Source organism: Amblyomma maculatum, unplaced genomic scaffold, assembly GCF_055883805.1.
Source record: "Amblyomma maculatum isolate TAMU_Amacu unplaced genomic scaffold, ASM5588380v1 scaffold_15, whole genome shotgun sequence".
Taxonomy (NCBI): domain Eukaryota; kingdom Metazoa; phylum Arthropoda; class Arachnida; order Ixodida; family Ixodidae; genus Amblyomma; species Amblyomma maculatum.
The window spans coordinates 12,142,055-12,164,696 of NW_028146740.1; the positions used below are offsets into that span (position 1 = coordinate 12,142,055).

Below are 22,642 nucleotides of genomic sequence, written 5' to 3' on the forward strand. Positions count from 1 at the left end.
CGTTTACATGACACGTGACGAAAGACTAGGCTAACGACGATGGAGCCAGAATGATGCTATGTTAAGGTGGTACCAGTTTGACAAAGTGAAATGCCGTAACATTTCACTTACTGTAAAACTTGAAAGTAGAAACCCACATCTAGTAAAGTTGGCTGAACAGAGGTTACGGTGTCTATTTTTCTGTCTTCTCTGAGCATCGTTCTGCCTCCGTCGTCGTTGGTGTTGTTTTTCGCCCAAAATTTAGAGAAAAAATCAAATTCCCCGGCAACGGTAGCTTACTGACGTCACGAGCTTTTGTGACGTCACAAAGTTACGTGTTTGCTTTGCCGCACAGTGCGGAGGGGGCGCAAAGAAACTAAAACCTCTAGGGTGCCTCGATGCGCGCTCCCTCTGCTATGGGGAAGCCACCCTTTGAGAAGGCAAGTGCCGCCGTCCCTGTGAGTCCGCCGGCGGCCATTTTCATGCCCTTTCACGCGGCGGCGCAGCAGCTGTTACATTTACGCTCATAAGGAAAGTAAAACCGCAGCAGGCACAGGACGGAGGGTGGAGACAACTCAGGTGTTGTCTCCAGCCTCCGTCCTGTGCCTGCTGCGGTTTTACTTTCCTTATGTCTCACCAACTGGCCTACACATTTACCCTGCTAAAATTTGCGTTCACTTCGTCACTTTTTCTCTTGGTCCTGACAGGGGAGGGGGGGGGGGGGGGGGGCACTCTATAAATGGATGGAAAATGTTCCCAAAACCTAAGGAGAAACCTGCTTTAGACAGTAAAGACCAAGCGCGACAAGTGGCAGCCGACAAGCACATCGTGCATTTGAGTGAGTAACACTTCGTCCTTCCTACCCGTGGGATTCGCATTTTCGTGCTGTTGAGGCTCGTGATTAATTTTTATTAAAAGAACGCGTGGAAGGTTTTAACAGGTTTTAATCCAATATTAAGGATCGCTGAGAATGAGCAACTTGTTGCGCGGGGATTGTGGACAGCAATTGTGGGAAAATTGGACTACTGACAGAAGGAACATTGCTGCGAGCAAAGATCCGGGCCTGCTGAAGAAACATAGGAACGTTGTCATTCACTTAACGAGTTGGGCTGCAGGAAAGGAGGTTGTTTTACCATTTTTTCGAGAATGAGAATTTTTGACGGAAAAAGTTAGAGACCCTTTTTGGTGCGCCTGGTTTTCTGACTCACTGACTGCGTTTGAGCTTGAAACAATGAGCATCAAATCTCTTCACAAGAGCGGACACCATTTCCCCATTTCCCGTCATGATAGCATTCAGGCAAACAGAAAAACTTATGGGGCACCTAAGCAATCCTTATGTTTGAATTCAAGGGCGCTATTTATCGATGAGTGTAGTTTTACGGTGAAATGCTGCTGCAATGTTTACTGCAGCTGTGGTATTTTTGTGAGTCTTCGAATGTTGCCACTTGTAAGGTCGTGATCAAACAAGACGATAATTGGTATATATTGATGACTGCGATGCCGCAGCAGTTTTACACACACGCACACACACTGTTTTTTACCATTTATTGTACATGGCTTGGTATAAAATAATGAAAATAAGTGTTTTATTTATTGTGTCATACTTGATTTTGCCAACAAAAGCTAGAGTGAAACGCAATGCTAATGTGATTGAACCTTGCACATTAATTTGCAGGCTCACTTTGAACCCAGCAGTTTGAACCAGCAGTCTGTTGCAGGAATTGCCTCGAGAGCGTGTTCTCAGTGGTTCGGCTGAGAAAATCTGTGCCCAGTGCGTACGACATGAAATGCACTCTGAGGCCTGTAAGCGTCAGAGAAATTTCTTTTTACCTCAGGAACAACAAGCTACGAACTTGACGACCGCAAATACTTGATAGACCTTCTCTCCCAGGCGAACAAAGAAAGGGCAGATGTTGAAGCTCATGAGGTGACTGAATCAGAAAATCTGTTCATTGAAGAGCTGTCAACAACAAATTGCGGCGTCCACACTGCATGGGAGGCTTCATTTTTAAAAGAATCTTACCGTCTATCAGCTGCCAGCAATGCAAGGGTGCGCTGCTGGGATATGCTATGCCTGTGACTACCCTGAAGAAATAAGTGTCAGAAGGTAACGACCTAATTTATCCCAGTAATGACGTGATGCACATGCTGCTCAAATTACTCAGGTTGTTTTGCATTGACCCCATATATTGAAGACAAGGACGGTCTTTGCAAACATGCCTTCAAAATACCCTGAAAGATTTTTGAATTGCAGATAAGCACCTTTCATGCTTACAAGCACTATTATTCCTTGCTTGATTTCAACTAACCTCTGAACGGAGCAGTTGGTCATTACTTTCTCTTAAAAACGCCGCCTTCAGTGTGAGCTTAAATATTCTATTGTCGTTAGTTTGACTTATGAATACCATCAATATTTCGACTCTATTCAAGAATAAACGAATGTATTTGACTGCGTCTAAAGCATTCCTTTTCGTTTAATAAATATTCAACAGTCCCACTGGGTGCTAATTAGTCGACTACACACGCATGAAAAATTAGGGGGACACTTTAACTACGCCGTTAAGGTTAAGAGGTAAGAGCGTTTCAAACACGTGGGCAATACTGTTTCAAGTTTATTTTTCTTTTTTTATATTTCATACACGATTACTAAGCATCAGCAACATTGCCTTTCCATTGTTTGACACAACTGAGCGCATGCTTCTTTTTTTTTTTCGAATGCTAAATTGATGAATTGCACTCAAATTTTTCTTAATTGCCATCATCAATTTATCAAACATTGTCTTTTCTTTGAGCATTTTGGCATCTCTAAAATTCCATTTACCATTTTTTTTTCATTCCTGTAATTCATCCGTTTACAGTGAATTCATAAATATCGGCATCGCCTATACCCACATCAGTCAATCATCAATTACTAGAGCCACAAAATAGAGGCGCACTGTAGAATGCTTCTTTTAACTAAACCGTGGAATCCTCGCAGTTAAACTTTCACACAGACATGGCATTTTGTCGTTAGTCTTTTTTAATATCAAATTTGTTATGGATACTTGCCTGATTCAATCAATAAGCCGGATGTTCTTACTATATGCGGCGGCGGCGAAGCAAAAGCATCGCCCCAACGCTAACACCAGAGGCGACATCTCATGCTGTTTCCCCCAACTCTGTCAAAACAAAGCAAGAGGCAATGAAAGATTGTTGCACACGATAGCGCCACCAGTATTGTCGTTGGGGTAATGGTTTCTTTTTCTTCGCCGCCGCCGCCGCATACGGTAAGAGCATCCGGCTTCTTTTGATCCCAAAGAAATTTGTTATTAAAAAACACTAACAACAAAATGCCATATCTGTGCGAAATGTGAACTACCAGGTTTTCGCGGTTTAGTTGGGCAACACGCTTTACGTGCGCGCCGCGTGTAGCAGACGACGCGCCCGGCAAGGAGCAAGAGTCACGGAGCTGTGAAACTGAGTTCTAGTAACGTTGGTGTGGAGTACACACCAAATGGTGTAAAACGAAAGCTGGAAAGGTTGCAAAGCGTTCCAATGCGTTCTCAATATCAACGCTCTGATTCGGTCACAGAAATGCTAAAGCAGAGTCAGTTAAAATCGCTAGAATTAAGAAGACAGAAATTGAAACTTTTTTCTGATAATGAATTATAAATTAAACAATAATAAACAACTTTTATACCTCCTCTGAAGCGTTTCCCTCGAAAAAATTACAGTATGGTATTACAGCCTATTATTATACGTACTGTCTATCGCTACTTTTTTCCCGGTGCAGTAGAAATCTGAAATCAACTACCAGGCGACGTTGTGGACCAAACAGATGTAGAAAAATTTGAGTTAAGTTTGAACACGTTCCTGGAGGATTGCTGTGCAAATCAGTAATTCTGTTTTATTCAGTGTACTTAAGTGAAGAGAACTGACCTTATATGTATATGCTTAGCGAGCAAGTAAAATTTCTCGAAAAACGGGACTGAAGGAACACACAGGCACAAACAAGGCGCCTGTTTTATTTCCTTCAGTTGCAGTTTTCGTGCGATTTCACTCGTTCGCTTAACATGAACCAACTAGCCCTTCAAAGTGTCTTACTTCTGCATATGTTTCCCTTCCTGTAATGGCCCTCATACCGAGGGTTAACAGTATAAATAAATAAATAATGTTTGCCGCTACAACACGGTTGCATTATTGAACAATTCTTTGAATGTCTATCGACTATTACGAATGTTGTTCACTATTTCTCTATTATTGGTTGCTAAAACGTTTTCGGGTGCAGGTGCTACTGGCGCAGTGCCGGCTTTTACTTCCTCACATTGTTTACTCTGTTCACAGTGTCGTCATAGAAACTCCACAGATGTCCATTCTCCCCGCCTTCAGCTGCGTATACTCTATACGCGACGGGCTTTTTGAGATGAATGCTTGTGCAGTGCAGGACACCGGCCGCTCCCACTTCAGTCCTGTCCAGCTGCATTCGGCTTTCTCAGCATGCCTTCTGTTAATGCACTGTATGGCTATGTTTGCGGTTTCGTGTCATCACGAGCTTGTACGCACGATTACGTTCGAATAAATGAGTTTGTAAGAAAAAGAATGGAGCATCAAAACATCTCGTGTGGGAAAACGGGAGGTGCATGTGGATTAATTACTTAATCAGTCAATTAAGTCAGTAGGACGTCGAAATAGCCTGGAAGTATAATGTCAACTTCCAAAAGTGGTAACGTGGCACACGACTTCCGGTGACGCAGGCCGCACTTCCCTGGCGGGAAATTTAAAATGTTCGAAATGTGAATGAGCTGGAAAGACCAATATTTGAGCGCACAAATAGGTGGCAATGGTTAGAAAGTGTGTGAAGACAGGTAATAAACCAACTGCAGCCTGAAAAATTCGGAAAGCACAGCCGAATATGAAGTGGAGAAATGCGAAAGCCTCAGCGTTGCTGCTGCAAACGGTGCACAGAGCGTCCCTTGATTAACAGAGCTAGCGTGCAGTTGAATACATCAAAGTTTTGTTTACCGCAGTATCTGTCACTCGTGGAATCCCGCTGACACATCTCGCGGACAACACCGCAACGTTCAGACTTAAGCATTTCTCCAGTGCATATTCCGTACTGATCTCGGAAAAATTTTTAATCCGGTATCACTTCTTCGACGCAGCGTCTTCTCTCGCGAAGTCTGGGCGTACGCGGCGTGGTGCGCAAGCGGCGGGAGCTGTTCCTGGTCGGCCAGACCCGAGTGCACGTGGACGCCGTGCAGGGGCTCGGAGACTTCGTCGAGCTCGAGGTGGGTCGCCTCGCATGAAGCGATGCTGTGGAAAGCCATTCCTTAAGCAGCTGTGAATCGGTTGCCGGGACGAGAGCGCATATTGTAACGGAATCGCACGACACCGCGCTGGACACCAACTTAGTAGGCATCGGCTTGGTCGATGTAAGCGATAAGCATAGATGCTGCGTTTTCATTTCTCGAAGAGTTCTGTACACAACTGAGCTACAAGATCTTCCAGGCACAATTCTGATGAGAAGTGTGCCTCTGCATTCTGCAAGAGGTCAGGAAACATTGGTTCGATAGGCGCTAGGTACACGGGCACGCAAAATGGGCAGTCGGTGAGGGCTGGCCTTTTACCATGTGAATCTTGTAGGCGCAAAGTCTATCGCTCAAGTCAGTCGCTAGGGTCACGGACATTAAGGTGAAAGCCTTTAATATCTCATCGTTGTCAGTAAAAGTGTCACGCTTTTGTCATTGAATTAGCCTGCCATGACATTTGAATTGACGTTACTCCTATGCCACGGGCAGGAGCTGCCAACTTGGGTCGCTCCTTTCATATGGGAGAGTGACATCAGAATCAGCCTGCCAGAACCATTTGCATTCTCGTTACCCCTACGACACGCAGGCACGTTCATACGGCTTGGTTAAAACGTTACTTTATATATGAGCTGGTTTGCGCTCTCGCGTCATACCCTTAAAGGATGAGCTTAAGTGTCCCCAATAATGTAGCGCCTTACACTGATAGGCCTTACACTGATAGGAGGCGTTAGTATAGCAGGCATCAGCGGCATTTGAAATTCATTTACAAGATAGAAAAGGCGCGTTATCTGTCACAATTATCCGCGTGCACATGTACCATGCCGTAAAGGAATTGTGAAACAGTATTCACCCTCTTTACTCGAAGCATCATTCACCGCCACATTCGCTACAAATGCGTTACGGCACTCAGGCTATCGCCTTTCACCGCTTTAATCACTGAAGTGTCTCGTAATTCTTATAAGTCATCATAACGAAGGATGCTCCGCGACGAGAGTAAAACATTTCCAGGGAGGTAAGAGCGAAATATCGGCAAAAACGACTGCAAAGTACTCTTGTTCACTTACCACGTACTTGCGCTCTGAGTTTCTCAACGAACGACTGGCATACGCGACACATGCTGATCGGAGCCCCTGTATGAACACAGCGCCAAATCCAATGACGCTGGTGTGCTATGAATTTGTGATTAGAGCAGGACAGAAGTGAACTTCAGACAGTAGAAGGCAGCTTCACAGTAAGGGTCCACTTTAATGTTGCGTCTTTATGCAAAATAAATTTAAACACGAGTCACTGAAGCCGCCCATATACTTCAGGATTTCTGTATTACGCCGCGTTGAAGAATTCCACATTCTTGTTCATCAATTAGTTTATATATGCGTTCCGTAGTGACACACAGTGGAGCAGGTCCGGTGTCAATTGTGCGTTGAAATCAAGCTGCTGGAAGCGATGTTTGATGGTCCCTTAAGAAGTCGAAAACATTCACAGGCTCCCAAGACTGTTGCTTCGGCTTGAGACGCTCGCTTCCGGAGGGAGACGTGTTGATCGTGGCGTCTGCAGAGGAGTGTATCGCCCCGCCACGTAAACTGAGATACTGTCCTCAAAATAGGAGAGCTTCATGCCACGAGGCGACAAGGCTGGCTTAGTAGTTCCCCGTCAAGGTCAGTGTGGTCCCTGTTAACCTGCATTATGCAACTGGTCGGGATGGGTTCCACCAGGCCGACGAAAATATGGCAGAAAAGCCAGTATAGAGCCGACGAACACTGCAGCTACAACCGAGTCCTCTGACACCGAAAAGCCGGCAAAATCAGAAGAGGAACCTTCCACAAGAGCAAAAGAGCAGACATTGATGCTGAGTTGAGGGAAGTCCCGCCACTACGACAGTCATAAGTTTCACCGTACTCTTGCAAAACGTCGATGCCCATGGTCACACCATGCGTAGAGCGAGACAAATTCTTTTTGAAACTCTTGACCACCGCTATCCACATTAGATGAGCACACACACACCAAAGGGAACCAAGGAATTGCCACCAACGCCGCAAAATAACACCCCCTAATCCCCATTAAGAAAGAACTTTCTGCACCAAAGCATTCTTGAACGTCAAGCTCATAACAGATCCAAGAATCAAATCAAATCAAATTTATTTCACATCCATACATGATGTAAGCGGCACAGACAAAAAGCTGAGAAGCAATCGGCCTGAGAAAGGTCTGTGCTCCTTCCGAAGATTGCATACCTAATTGTACAAACTCACAAACTGAGGGAAGGCATCAGAGACCAAGTGAATTTAACAAGGATGGAAATGTGTAGGATAGTAGTATAAGTACTATAATTCGTGCGTGCGTGTGGTACGAACCAGGTTGCAGTATGACGAGTGTCGCGATGTTTTGTGTTTTAGGACAGGGTTGAAAAATGTCCAATAAAGTGGCTGTGCAGTTCGATGGACGACACTTCACAGAGGGTTTCTGCGTGGCCGCCCCTCGACCAGGCCACGGGGACCAAGCCACCGCATGACAAGTATATATACAGACGCTGAGTATCTCACGCAAGCGCCCGGCATTACAAACGTACTCGTCCACTTGTTAAGATAGCTACTATCACACAAGTAGCGATAATGCCTCCTCGCTTTTGTTCTGTATGGTATCGCTGCAAGAGAAATTCATTGTAAAGCAATTTTACAGGACAGATGTCAAGTTTCTTGAGAAGGGGTTCAGTGTGTGCATCATATTCTGAGTTGCAAATAGCACGCCTTTTTTTTTTTTTGCAGTAAAGAAAGTTTAGTGATATTTGACATCGTACCCCAGACTAGGTGGCAATATTTTAGAGCTGAGTAGGGCTGGTTGGTTCCTGTTGGACGCAACAGCAAAAATAGCGCTTACAGACTGGCGAGAAGGAACACAGCGGATTCGTTTGTCTGTTCCTTTTCGCCCTGTCTCTTAACGCTCTTTTCGTCGTTCTGTCCATCATAACAGGTACTGATACGATGTGTTGAGGTAGGAACAGTAATCGAGATCCCATGACCATTTTCTTGTTTTCAAACATACTTTTGTGTGTTGTGTAAATGCCTCGGCACAACGGAATGAACCTTAGTTTTTCAAAATATGCCATACTTCCCTCGAAAAAAAAAACATATATCACTATAGGTGGAAAACGCTGTTTTTGCCATTTCAAAAAGTTGCAAGTTTGGAGCCCTGCTGCTTGCGTATTAAACTTTCGTCGGCTATTATTCATTATTCAATAAATCTATGCCTCTTTTATTTTTGAAACAGCTATTAAAACATTTTTTTTTTTGCAGTCCTTTAGCTAAACATTGGCAGGGGCTTAGCTCTGCTACACTAGGATATACATAGCGAGGTATGTTTCCCTGGCTAAGCTTGTGGTCATTCATGTTTAGCAATGAGAGACATTGGGCATGCACATCTTTTATTCATTTTGCTTGACAGGTACGAAGACGGCCGATAATCTGTGAAGTAGCATACAGCGGTCTCAATTTCGTCTATACAGTAGACTAAGTAGACTCTCTGGCATACAAGGTCTAGTTCCTCATTGTGTAGTCTGGGCGGGAGGGCCCGAAGCTATATTAAAGTCAGTCTTATTTCATACACTGACTAGGAGAGTCCTGCGTCCTCGCCACATAAAGTCGCATACAACTGTGATACCGTGCCTTAGGCTGGTACACACGTAGAAACCACATCAATCGTCTGGATGCCCATTCATCTCTGCCAGTTATACGCAACGCTGAGTGCGCGGTTCAGGTGATATAGCGGCGTACGGCGCACCTCGCCATTGTCATATAGGAAGGGGAATTGGCACCCGAAAGTGCCGCGTCCCAGGATCGCACGTAATCCATCAGCCTATCATCACTCATCCGACGCCCCCGGCAAGGCCCTCTCTCCCTCCATGATGGGGGGAGAGTTTTTTGTTTTGGGGCGAAGGTCCTACCCGGACAAGGGCCGCAACGGGCCAGGAAGGCGGTCACCGTCACGGCGCTTCCGCCGAGGAGCTCAGTTCCGCGCAGTCGCACTGGCCTGGAAGGCCCCTCCGCATAGCACACATGGCGCAACACTGACGCCCTTGGTCTCGCACAGCGGTGATGGTGTCCGCTCATTCCGCCGCTTCGCCTTCGTGGCGGCTCCTGATTTTGCTGAGTTGCCCGCAGAAGCGGTGCGATGACGAACTCGTCCTGTACCTGTACTCACCTATGGCGCTGAAACGTGGAGGCTAACCAACAGAGTTCTACTTAAGTTGAGGACAACCCAGAGGGCTATGGAGCGAAAAATGGTAGGGGTAACATTAAGAGATAGGAAGCGTGCAGAGTGGGTCAGAGAAATAACTCAAGTTACCAACATTCTAGTGGAAATTAAGAAGAAGAAATGGACGTGGCAGGACATGTAGTGCGAAGAGAGGATAACCGATGGTCGCTTAGGGTAACAAACTGGATTCCAAGGGAAGGAAAGCGTAGCAGGGGGCGGCAGAAAGTTAGGTGGGCGGATGAGATTAAGAAGTTCCCAGGGGTCAAGTGGATGCAGTTAGCACAGAACCGGGTTAGGTGGAGAAATATGGGAGAGGCCTTCGCCCTGCAGTGGGTATAGTCGTGCTGATGATGATGATGATGACGACGAACTCGTGGCAGTGGTCTGCCTCGCTTCCTCCGGGTGACGGGAGTGAACTCCTCGTCCTCGGATTGGTCGAGGCTGCCGCTTGTCTGCCTCTCTGATTGGTCGGCTGCGTCTTGCGAAGGCGCCGCGTGCTACCTCTGGTTACCGCGGTATCGGCGCATATGTGCATAACTGCTCATCCGCGTGAAATCACACGCCGCTCCGACAGTAGAACGGGCGTTCGGTAGCGTCGACGGCGAAGCGCACTACACACCTGCTGCTCCTCTTCGGTTGCCGTGGTAACCGTGGTAACGGTGCTTGCCCACAAGTGGCCTCTCCCTACCACCGTGAAATGCTCGACTGGTAGCCGAGTGTAGCTCTCGCTAGAAAAATCACACAGGAGCGACGCGATGCTAGAAAGATCATTGCCAACCTTAAGTTATGGCGTGATACGTTGCGTTGTTGTCACTAAAACTTTTTATTATGCAAGATATCTACTTAAATTAAGGCAAGCTTTCCATCTAGACCACTAGCTGTTTTCTCGACATTATCATCATCATCTTCATCCGTACTGCACCCACAGGCACTATACCACTGCAGAGCGAAAGCATCTGCCATTTTCTTACAATCTTACACCGTGCAATAGACCGATCGCACCGACCAGTTTCACGACGCCATCGCTCTCGCGATGCATGCTGGTACATGTAGTCAACCGGCCGCTCCAGCCGCCCGGAGAGCCTGCGCGCCGTGTTTCCGAATGATTTTTAGCTCGTGTGTCTGCCGTAGTGCATTGGAAAAATTCACCTGTCTCATTTCTGGGCGCTATAACAGTACATGGTACGTATATTACTCCAGATTTATGTATTTAGGCAATAGCTTATACAGCCCGAAAAGCTGTCGGCGTTGTTGTCAGAGCTTCGGGTAAATACGGCTCTGGTTGTAGTTGTAGAAGTAATAGTTGTCGGCGCAGCATATAGGAAATAAGGAGGACTGTGTAAAAATCCGTGTCATGGTAATTTGTCCTTTTACTGATTGATAATTGATTGGTGTTTGATAGGCGACGATGAGCTATGAAATCAATGTAATTAATCGAATAAATAAAGAAATAAGAAAAATTGGAAAATGTGTGGTTCAACCTCAAAACGCTCACAATGAAAAGTCAATTTGCTGATGCTAGCTTAGAAAATGTAGTGTAATTTGCCACTTAATTAGTTGAAATAACTGAAAAATTAAAACCCGTGTGTGTCCTATTATCTGAATGAGAAGCCAGTGCTAGAGGTTTTTAGGAAAATTTAGAATGTGTAGTTAAATTGAAAGAAAAATGAAAAATAAAAAATAGGGCTTCAAAGCTGTCAAAATTGTCACAATGAAAAGTCAATGCTTGATCATGTGAATTAGAAAAATTTGGTGTGTAATTGATGAAATAATTTTTTAACAATTAAAAAAGTAATTGAAAAAAAACGAGGTTCTAAGGTGCTAAAAGTTTAGATCAAAAAGGCAATGCCTGATGATTGTAAGAAAGAAAACTTAGAGTGTGTAATTGCTCAATTAAGTAATTGCAATATTTCAAAAATTAAGAACTAGAAAAAGGGAGTTGAAAGGTGTCAAAATGCTCGGAATGAAAAGCCAATGCGTGATTATACCAATTAAGAAATTTTAAAGTCTGTAATTGGTTAATTAACTGAAAATTTAAAAAGTAAAAATCCGAAAAAGGGGGTTAAAAGGTGTTAAAATGCCCGGGTACGAAAACTATATGCTAGACGGTGCTAAATAAGAAAGTTTAGAGAGCGTAATTGATCAAATAATTAAAATAATTGAAAACATTGTGTTATCAGAAAATGCAGTTCAAAGGTGTCAAAATCAGTTAGATGCACTCTTTCATTTTATACAATCAAGAAAATTTTAGTTGGTCGCCTATTAACTAATTTTATCAGTATCATCATCAAGCATTTATTTTTCATTACGTGTATTTGACCCCTCTTCATAATGTTTCAGGTTTTCCTTTGTTTGGAATAAATAATTGGTCAGTTTCACCTCCTATATTTTTTTTTACTTTTCGTTTTTTGCAAGTCAGCACCTTCGAACCCCATTTTTCTTTTTTGTTATTTCAATTATTTGATTAATTAGGCACTTTAAATTTTCTTTATTAGATAATCAAGCATTGGCTTTTCATTTGATCATTTTGACACCTTTGAAACCTCTTTTCCAATTTTTCACTTGTTTAAATTAGTCCACCGAATTAATTGATCAATTACATAGGTAATCTAAATTTTCGATTAGCATCATCATGCATCGGCTTTTCATTCCGAGCATTTTGACACCGTTGAACCACCATTTAACCAATTCATTCATTTTTATTTTTTAAATTGATAAATTAATTACAACACTTTCTTTACCTCGCCATCGCCGACCACACGCTAATAAACCATCAATCACCAGAGACACAAATTACAATGATACGATTTTTGCACGCAGCCCTCGATTATTTCCGACAAGCTCTTCCCAACTGAACAAGTCTACTCGTAAAAAAAAATTAAGGCCCTTAGAACACTTGCTTTGCATGTAACAGTCACTGTAAATTTGTGAAATATGACAACGATTTTTTCTCGACAGTGAGGTGTGCGTTGATTTCCTATCAAGCGGAGATTTCAATAGTGCTGTCGCATGTGCGCGCGGCGTAATTCCGTCTCCTCAACGGTGGGGTCCCGCAACTTCTTTCTCCTCACTGGTTGCCTCTCAGCATGTTAAAAGGCGATTGTTACAGAGAGGCGTCTCTGAACGCAACGACTATCGACATCTCAACAAGATTACAAGGAAGAATGTTTACCCGTTTCCGCGAATAGACGATGCCTTGAATTGTTTACATGGAGCCTCCATCGACTTTCGAAGCGGCTAATTGCAAATCTCTATTGACAAACAAGGCCGCGAGAAGACAGCTTTAGTCACACCCGATGGACTTTACCAATTTAAGGTTATGCTTTTTGGAATTTGTACTGCCCCTGCCAAGTTTGAACGGATAATGGACTCCTTACTCCGCGGCTTCAAATGGACGACTTGTCTATGTTACTTGGATGGCGTGATTGTCTTCTCGCCCTCGTTTGAAAGCCACCTCCGTCGCCTTTCTTCCATCTTGGCACTTTTCCGCCATGCCGGACTTCAACTGAACTCAAAGAAGTGCAGTTTTGGTCGCCGTGAACTTAAAGTGCCTGGCCACTTGGTGAATGACACCGGCGTGCAACCCCATCCTGGCAAAGTTCGCGCTGTCAGTGTTTTTCCATCTCCCCGTTCACTCCGTGATGTCCGCAGTTTTATAGGACTGTGCTCTTATTTTAGCCGGTTCGTCCTAAACTTTGCCGCCGTTGCTCGCTCTCTGACCAATATGCTGAAGAAAGGCATTCCTTTCTCTTGGGGACCAGAGCAGGCTACAGCATTCTCCACCCTCATCGCCATTCTCACCAATCCTCCTGTGTTGACCCGTTTCAACCCGTCTGCCCCGACGGAACTTCGCACCGACGCCCGTGGCCACGGGATTGGTGCTATTTTGCACAGCGACAACGCGGACAACACTGCGTGATTGCCTACGCCAGTCGTCTCCTGTCTTTTGCGGGACAAAACCTTTCTATTACGGAACTGGAGTACCTTGTAATCGTTTTGAGTCATTGGAAAATTCCGACCCTACATGTTTGGCCAACCCTTCACTGTTATTACCACCGTCAGGCCTTATGTTTGCTCTTTTCCCTCAAGGACCCTGCAGGCCGCCTCGGCCGCTGGGCACTGCGCTTGCAAGAGTATACCTTTTCCGTTGCCCACAAATCTGGTCGGCGCCACCAGGATGCAGACTGTCCCGTTATACCGTCGATCCCCCTTCCCCTACAGACCATGAGTCGGACCCCTGTTTTTTCTCTATATCCGACTTTTCCCACATCGCCAACGAACAGCGGTTGGACCCAACCCTCAGTTCTTTCATCGACCGCCTCCGCGCAGACAGCCGTGACTCTTCCCTCGCCCTGTTCTTCCTTCATGGGAATACGCTATACCGCCACAACGTGCAGCCTGATGGCGCTGAGCACTTGCTGGTCGTTCCCCAACACCTTCGCTCTGCCGTTCTCGAACAAATGCACGATGCCCCTACAGCTGGCCATCTTGGCCTCTCACGCACACACGACCGCGTGCGCCGGCATTTCTTCTGGCCTGGACTCTACCGCTCCGTCCAATGTTATGTAGCCGCTTGCGACCTCCGTCAGCGCCAGAAGAAACCCCCTGTACTGCCTCCTGGACGCCTGCAGCCGATTGCTATCCCGACTGAGTCGTTTCCTCGCGTTGGCCTTGACCTCCTAGGGCCCCTCCCGGTGTTCTCGTCAGGAAACTAATGGATCACTGTGGCCAACGAATATGCCACGCGGTACGTGATCACTCGCGCCATTCGAACTAGCTGCGCCACTAACATTGCTGACTTCCTTTTGTACGACGTCATACTTCACCATGGTGCTCCCCGTCAACTACTTACTGACCATGGCCACTGTTTTCTTTCCCGATTTGTTGAAATACTTCGTTCTTGCTCCGTTTGGCACAAGCTCACCACGGCGTATCACCCTCTGAAGAACGGCCTTACGGTACGTCTTAACCGCACACTCACCGACATGCTCGCCATATATGTATTCGACAGTCACCGAGACTGGGACATTAGTCTGCCATTTGTCAGTTTTGCATATAACTCTTCGCGCCATGAAACTCTTGGGTACTCTCCATTCTATCTTCTCTTTGGAACAGACCCCTTACTGCCCTTCTACACTTTGCTTCCCGCTGCAGGCCCCGTCACAACTTATGCCTACGATACCATCGCTCGAGCCGATGCTGCTCGCCAGATTGCTCGTCACAAGCTCTCCCTCTCTCAAGAATCTCAAAAACGCCGCTACGACGTTCACCACTCTGATCTTGAATATCCTCCCAGATCTCTGGTGTTGCTGTGGCTTTCGTGCCGTCGTGCGGGTTGTGTGAAAAAACTTCTGCCGCATTACCCAATCCTTATCGTGTACTATGCCCAGTGACCGACCCAACCTATGATATTACACCGCTCCGCCCAAAGTCACCGTCCGCTACACCCACTTCCGAAACCGTACATGTGGCCCGCCTCAAGCCCCCCTCCACACCGCACACCTAATAAGCACGGGACGTTGCCTTTTGCCGAGGTGGATAGCGTTACCGGGAAACGCGTGACCGAAGTGGTGTGCTCACAGACAACGACGACGACTGGGGACGACGAAGTGTTCTGAAAGACGAGGACGCTGACAAAGTGGATGCTGCACGGCTCCTGAAGTCTTTGCGCTGAGTTCTGCCCATCGCAGCGCCAATTACATTAAATACATCCCCGTAACAAAATGCTTGTAGATAATGTGATTTAAAACTTTAGAGGAATGAGATGTTAAAGAAATGGGCCTATAATTAGTTGTATTGTGTTTGTCACCAGCCTTGAATAAATGAACAACTTGAGGCAATTTCCAGGATGAGGAAACTGTTGAGGTTGCGAGGGACTTGCTAAATATGACAGTAAGGTAACAACAGGTCCATAATAAGTGCCGTACCAGAAATACATTCGGGATGCTGTCCGGCCCAGCAAACTTCTTAATGTCGAGTTTCAATATTGAGTTTAAAATGGCTTCCTCGGAAATGTTAATATTATTGACAGACACGTCGCTACGAGCGATGGTAACTGGCTGGAGGTTATTGTCATTACGAGAAAATACTGAGTGCAAATACTCATTTAATGGATTTGATATGACAAATGGACAATTAGTAAAATTATTATTAATCACCATTGAAGTAGCTGTAGGCTCCCTTGGTAAAGCCGACGACAAGAATTTACGTCGGTTAGTTTTCAGCGGGTCTTATAGCTGCACATGAAAGAAGAAATCATTAGCAGAGTTGATTTTGAGTCGAAGCCGCTTTTGACTTTGTTGAAACGTGGTACGGCGGCCTGACTTTTTGAGCGCCTGCTACGCCTTAGCTGTGTACACGTCGTGTTTGATGTAAGATATCACGCGTCATCCGGGGAAGATTTATGTTGTTTTTTTTCTTTGTCTTAAGAAGAACGAAATGTTGAATACATTGCTTAACCAAGGATTCAAAATTACTCACCAATGCGTTCACATCGCAAGTGGAACTCATCGCAACAAATTCTTCAAATTCATCAGTCAGAGTGCCTGTTATTTGAATGTCATCAGCGCGACTGAAATTAAGAAGTTTACGAAAACCCTATCATGTTTAGTAACAGAGAAATTCAAGGAGACAACAACAGCCCGATGGTCTGAGGTTCCCTCAATGGCGTCGCTACTGTAGCCCTTTGCAGTAATGTTAGAACAAACGAAAACCAGATCAAGCAGATCGTCGTATCTTGTAGGTTTATTGGTGATCTGGATCAGATCGAACAAGAGGGAAAAGGTTATAAGTTCTCTATTTATGACGATTTCTTTCACAAGTGTTAAATTAGCCCAGTCATTGCTTGGAGCATTAAAATCACCCATACAAATGTGTTTGCAAGCCTTTAGTTGATCCTCGTTAAAGGGACACTAAAGACACCCAAAAATTCTATCAAAGTCTAATAAACGGCATTTCGTGACACTGATGCCGCACATCCGCCAGCAAAAAATTGAATTACTGCTGAGATATTGTGATAAGAAGTTGAGGTTTTTTTTTTGTTGTTGTTTCCGCCGGTCGAATTCAAACTTTTTTCTCCTACTACGTAAATAGGGTAGAATGAAGCACACTATGACACAAGAGGAGAGTCTGTGATTGCTGGCGTGCGGAGAGCGCAAGTTGAGCCAGCACGGCCCGCGGCGTCGACCGTTTAGCATCCCTCAGGGGCCAACATGGCAACAGCGTACTCGCAATCGACTATCGGCTCACAATATGTGACGGCCACAGCCGAAATAAATAAAACGATGAAGAGAGTAATTTACCGAGCCCATGAAAGAACAAAAACATAGAGCACTTGTAATGCATAATACTTTACGTGTTTCTCGAGCTTTTGCGCTCCTTCTTGCACTGCGTATAAACAAACCGAGCCCTCGGTCATCGCGACCTTCCCGAAATGTTTGCATACAATTAAGATTTAGTTACCAGCAAAATAGTTTCTTCGCTGCTGCGCTTGCCAGTTTTGAAGCTTCGTCGCACTTTTTTTTTTCTTGAAGGTTCGTGCTAAAGCTCCGTGTTCAGCGAAAATTACGCCCACGGTAGCAGAACATGACCGAAGAGCCGGCGCTCCTAAATTTGCCAGCGCTGTGAAATTCCGCATGTTAAAGTGGTTCCAGTGCTCAATATAGCGCTCATAGGCATCCAGAACTTTAGTTGAAAGTCGTGAGAGCAGGCAGCATGCTCCGATGGTCAAGAAGTTGTAATTTTTAGACCGGCAGCAATGTCCTCTACACCTTGAAACATAAAGTTCCATTACAAATGAGAAATATTTCCCGGCTTTCTATGTCAGTATAATTAACAGTGCAGCCATCCGTGGTTTCTCGGTGGCTCAATGTGAAGTTAAGATTTTAGCCTACGCGGACGATATCGCCCTCTTTTGTTCTGACAAAAAGAGTGTGCTTGAGGCTTTACACTTGACTGAACAGTTCTGCGATGTATCAGGCGCGGCCCTTAATTTAGATTAATCCAAAGGTTTTTGGTTGGGACACTGGGACACTAGACCAAGCCAGTTTGGAGGCATATGCTGGGACTGTAGTCCTCTTCAGTACCTAGGGATTCCGCTGCACCAAGTTCGTAACAGCGCAGCCTACTGGGACTCACAAATCGTACCTATGCGGCGACAAACGCAGGCTTGGATGGGTAAGGAACTCTCAGTGTTTGCTAGGGCACAGATCTGTAACATATTTTTGTTTGCAAATCTTGCGTATGTCCTTCAAGTCCTGCATTGTGCGAGGAGGAAAGTACAAGTTATACACAGAATATTTGCAACATTTGTGTGGCGCTCTCAATGGGAGCCTATGCGGCGTGACAACTTGTTTCTTCGCTTAGAGTCTGGTGGAGTGGGCCTTGTTCACTTGTTTGTGCATCAACTTGTTTCCCGTTTTTTTTCTTTTTCAAATCGGCAAACCATCCGTTTCTTATAATTGTGCTCATTAGGCGTCTTAGTCCACATTTTCCTTACTTATTCGCACCAACTGGGCAAGCTCGGGAGGGGAATTTATGGGGATTCCTTAAGGAGGTTGCTGACACTTTCAATTTTCTCACTGTGCGTTTCTCTGTATATTCCGTACAGCGTTGTATCGGCAGCCTTACCTGGAGTTTTTGGACACCACTGTTCTAAAGCGTGTTAGGCAAATGTGCATTCAGGCAGCTGCAAAAACGTTCTTTTTCAAATTAAACACAGCGACGTTGCCTGTCAAGACATTTCTTTACAATAAGGAGATGTTTGTGCCCTGGTCGGTAAATTGTCGTCTCTGTAACGTGCCTGAGACAATTGATCATTGCTTTATTCTGTGCCGTGATGCTATGTTCTTTTGGGACATACTACAAAGAATTCTTAAAAAAGGACATTGAAATTACGCCTTATACAATTAGATCTTTGCCTCCTGACAAAAACTCTCTCGTGCCTTACGATCTATTTGTGTTGATGGGTCTGTTCAGCCTTTGGAAAAGCCGCATGAACGACAGGCATGCAGAGCCACCAAGATCGTCCAAATCCGTGTTTCGGGAGCAGTGTGCTTTGGTGAGAAGTGTATATGCTGCACGTGAAGAACCTCCAAACTGGATGCCGTATCTAGACGCATGTGTATGTCTCCCAGACTTTTCATGTTCTGATGATTGTGCATTGTCGGGCTGGGGATATGACGGGCTCGTATTAGGCAGCCCGGTAACTTTAGACATGGACATGTTTAAGTAAGTGGAGTTGTTCCTTTTTTACGGGAGTTTTTCCATGCAATAAAGAAAAAAAAATCTCGGCGTGGCCGAGTGGTTAGCGCGGAACGTTACGATGCAAGAAGGAGTGAGTTCTAATCCCGCTGGTGGTGTCGCTTTTTTTTCCTTCTACGAATTGATTTGTCTTAATTTTTTGTGGTGCTTCGTTATTTTTACTTTTTACTTTTTATCCGAGGCCCTTTTTTCGCCGGGTGACCAGCGCAGTAGGCAAGGATGCAATAGGGAAACAATGACATTTGGAATAAGATCGACGCTCTCCTTGGTATGAGCGGCAAGTTTGCCCCTTTTGTTTACGATGCCTCCAAATAGCACGTTGAAGCTCTTGTTGCCACAGTATGTGGGACAGATGTGCCATGATTTAGTGAACAATTGAATGATAATGCGTCTTTCCTTCGGCACTTAGCGTATGTATGCTTTTCGTGGCGTATGTAGCTGCAGTCGAGCGGTCAGGTAAGGGTTAACGGGAGCTTGCAATCGAAGCGGCGACGGCGGCGATATGCTGCCTCAGAAATGTGAACGAAGGAGCATGCCGGCGGCAGCGGATTTCGCTCGCTCGCGCTTCTGAATGCTCAAATGTGAACAATCCAGGCGCATCTGCTGCTCCAAGCTCTTAATACAGGTGCTGCAGGTCCAAACTTGAAACTATCCGAGCACGCACGAAGTGCCTGAGCAGGAACATAACCGAAACTGAAGTGGGCGCCTGTGGCGCCGCCAAGTATATTTTAGTATTTGCATTGCAACGTGTACGTTGTCTTTTCGCCGTTGTTTACGTATGATAAAAGCTTGTTATCATATTCGAAACAAAACCTACGACCGCATTCAAAAGGTCAACATAATTTGCATTTGACAGCCTCCGGGATCCCTTGCGCGTCACGTTATTTGTAGTTGTGAGTCTCGGCCGTTTCGGCTGTAGCGGCGATACCTTATAACAGCTCTGTTTTCAGTAAGAGTGGATTTTTGTATTCAGGAATTGGCATTCTATCGATGCAAGCCCACTTTATTTCTCTCTTTAGTGTCCCTTTAATATAGCGGCTGAGGGAATGAGTGTCGTCGACAGAGGAATATGGTGAATGGTAGAAGAGGCCTATCACGACGTGTGCTTTGTCAAGATAAACTTTACACCAGTCTGATTTTATATCAACTGGTGATAACATTGATGAAAACTTGAGGTCTGACCTAAAAAGCAGTGAAACGACACCACCTTTAGAGTGAAGATCAGCTCGAACAGAAACGTAACCAGGAGGAGTGAATTCTGAGTCCAATACTTGATCGTTTAGCAAAGTTTGTCTGGTACCAATAACATGATACAAGTGTGCGGAAATTAAAGATAAAAAGTCTACAAACTTGCTAATTATACTTCTGGCATTGAGGGGTAAAATAGAAAGGTTACGATTGGAATTACGATACAGTCAGTCGGAAGAAGAGGGACGTAGCAACTCATCAGGTTTAGATTTAACTGCAGGGGGTGTATCAGAGCGTGGTGATTGAAATGTGCTTTTAACGAAGGAATTCGGGTCTCTGGTAACAGTATTAGATGCACCATCCCAAATGTATCGCACTTTGTCTATAAAAGCTTGATCATATCGCAGCTTGAATATACAGATCCCTCTCTTCTAAAAGTCAAAGGCATCCCAATTTTTTTTTCCCTGATTGAACGAATGTGGGCTGAAAAATCCTCAGTATGTAATACGGTGACCCTTTAAGCTTCGAGGCGTTTTTCATCACCATAGTTTTCTCCCGAAAATCCAGCAACCTAGGAATGACCAGACGTGGATTATCTCTGCGCTTTCTGCCGATCCGGTGGCAACGCTCAACGTGTTGGGCCGTAATTTGCAGTTTATCAGAATATATCTGTGCAGCCATATCCAGCAAAGTATTCTCAATTTCGTCCGGCATTTCATCTAAGCCGTGAATAATAATATTGTTGCGACGGGATCGGTTGTCAAGGTCGTCATTCTTTGCAACCAGCTGAGCCACAGTTCTATGTAGTGTTACAATGTAGGACTGGAGGGAGCCAAAAACGTTGTCATAAACCTTCTGACTGGATGTAGGCGATTCAAGTGCTCAAACGGGTTTCAAATGGATCAAAACGCGAGTTAACGCAAGTTTGGAATGACTTAAATTGGGCAATGTCCCCAGCCATCTGTTTTTGCCGTTCAAGACCTTCAGTAAGCATATTGACAAGGTCAGTATTTTCGGTTGAACATGCTGCAGTAGTCGAATGTTGAGTGGCCGTAATAGAGCGCGTAGTGCGTACGGAAGCAGTTTTATTATACTCATTTCTTCCCTTTGAGGTCGCGCCCAGAAGCGTGCTTAAACTGTCGCAAGCTAGGTCAAAGAGCGAACGTGTGCCCCAACTACTAATACCAACTTGCTGCCGCTGCGGCGTGGCGCACGAGCCCCCATCAGCCGGTACACCACCTACCTGTCAAGCCATGTGCATCGTAGGCAAAGGCTCACATTTCACCGGTAGCACAAGCTGAAAGTACCGCTTCGTGTATACCTGTTGGCCCAAGTCCTCACAATCCTCCACGGACACTGCCACTGACCCTGGTGTATTATACTTTGCCAAGCGGCCAGCAGTCTCGTCCTAGAGACCGCGGCCGCCAACAACAACTCCAAGAGAGGACTCCTTCCCGCCACTGCAAAGCAGCAGTCCTCCAAATGCGCCAAGCCAACCCCCCAAGCCGCACGAACTAAGGGAGAACTCTTTTTTCCCTCTGCGTGGACGCAGTGGGAGTAGATCGTCATCTCAGAGACGCAGTTCGAGGACGAACTCCGGAGAAGAAGAAAGACCTTTCAAACATTTGGCATGGAAGACGGCGCATAGTCACGACAAGCAACGCCGCGCACCCGATCCACAGGTAAAGAAGCTGGTAGATTTAGTCCGACAACTGCAACAACAACTAGCTCAGTCCAACGCAAAAAAACAGAGCTGGAAACGGCAAATGCGCAATCCAAAAATAACGAGTCGGCTGTGGCTTTCGCTCGCGTTGAGGTCACCCGCAAAGAGGGCATGAAAGTGACTAAAACCGACATAACAAACGAAACACACCTCTTGTACATCGGCCAGATCCACATGATTTAAGACAATACTTACAAACAGAGGTTTTCAAAAATAGACCAACGACTAGCCAAGACGAAGGAAAATTAACTGTCCAGAAATTAATACCACAGCTAAAAGTAACCGACGCGATGACAAATTCGCCCACTACTTTTGAAACAGTGGAGGCTCTTTGCCCCCCGACGACGCCTCGTCGCGTGCGTCCCCCAGTAGCATTCTCAAACCGCGCATACTGCAACCCGCGCTAGCGGAATCTTACCCGATACGGGATGGCTAGTTCCCCTTTTATAGAGTAACACTAGAACTCCAGGGGATTCAGAGCCAATCGTAAAGCTCTGGAATATTCAGTTTTTGCCCAAACATACCGGCAGTCATAGCACTTCAAGAGACGAATACAGAAGTAAAGCTTTCAGGATATACAACATACAAATGGTAAGATGGAGTCCAAAGTCAGACTCCTCCCGCACACTAATATATCGTGGCTAGAGAAAGATCCACCAATTGGCGACAAAAATGAACAGGTCTATCCAGACAATGATTTTTGAATAGAAGTTATTAAATAAAAGAGGAGATGCTACTGTAGCGACCCACAGCCAGGGGAGCAGGCCCGAAGAGACCCCTCCAATCTCCCCTGGGAAGTAGTGAAATGGGATGGGATAAATGGAATGGGAAAGAAGAGTAAGGAATGGGTTATGAGAATGAGATAGCCAACGAGGGCAGCGTGGGATTTTATTGATCCATTTTGAGTCGAGCTCCCTTTCGGGCTTCCTTAGAGGGCGAGCACTCGCTCTTAGAA

General features: G+C 45.5%; 1 protein-coding gene across 2 annotated transcripts in view; it reads left to right on the plus strand.

Moving 5' to 3' along the window:
* LOC146172046 (uncharacterized) overlaps nucleotides 1-22,642 on the plus strand; it is a 277,444-nt gene that overhangs the window by 189,570 nt on the left and 65,232 nt on the right. For both annotated transcript variants that reach the window (XM_084586121.1, XM_084586120.1), the window contains exon 4: nucleotides 5,121-5,246. In XM_084586121.1, the coding sequence (XP_084442247.1) occupies nucleotides 5,121-5,246 (126 nt within the window). The remainder of the gene's footprint in view (nucleotides 1-5,120; nucleotides 5,247-22,642) is intronic.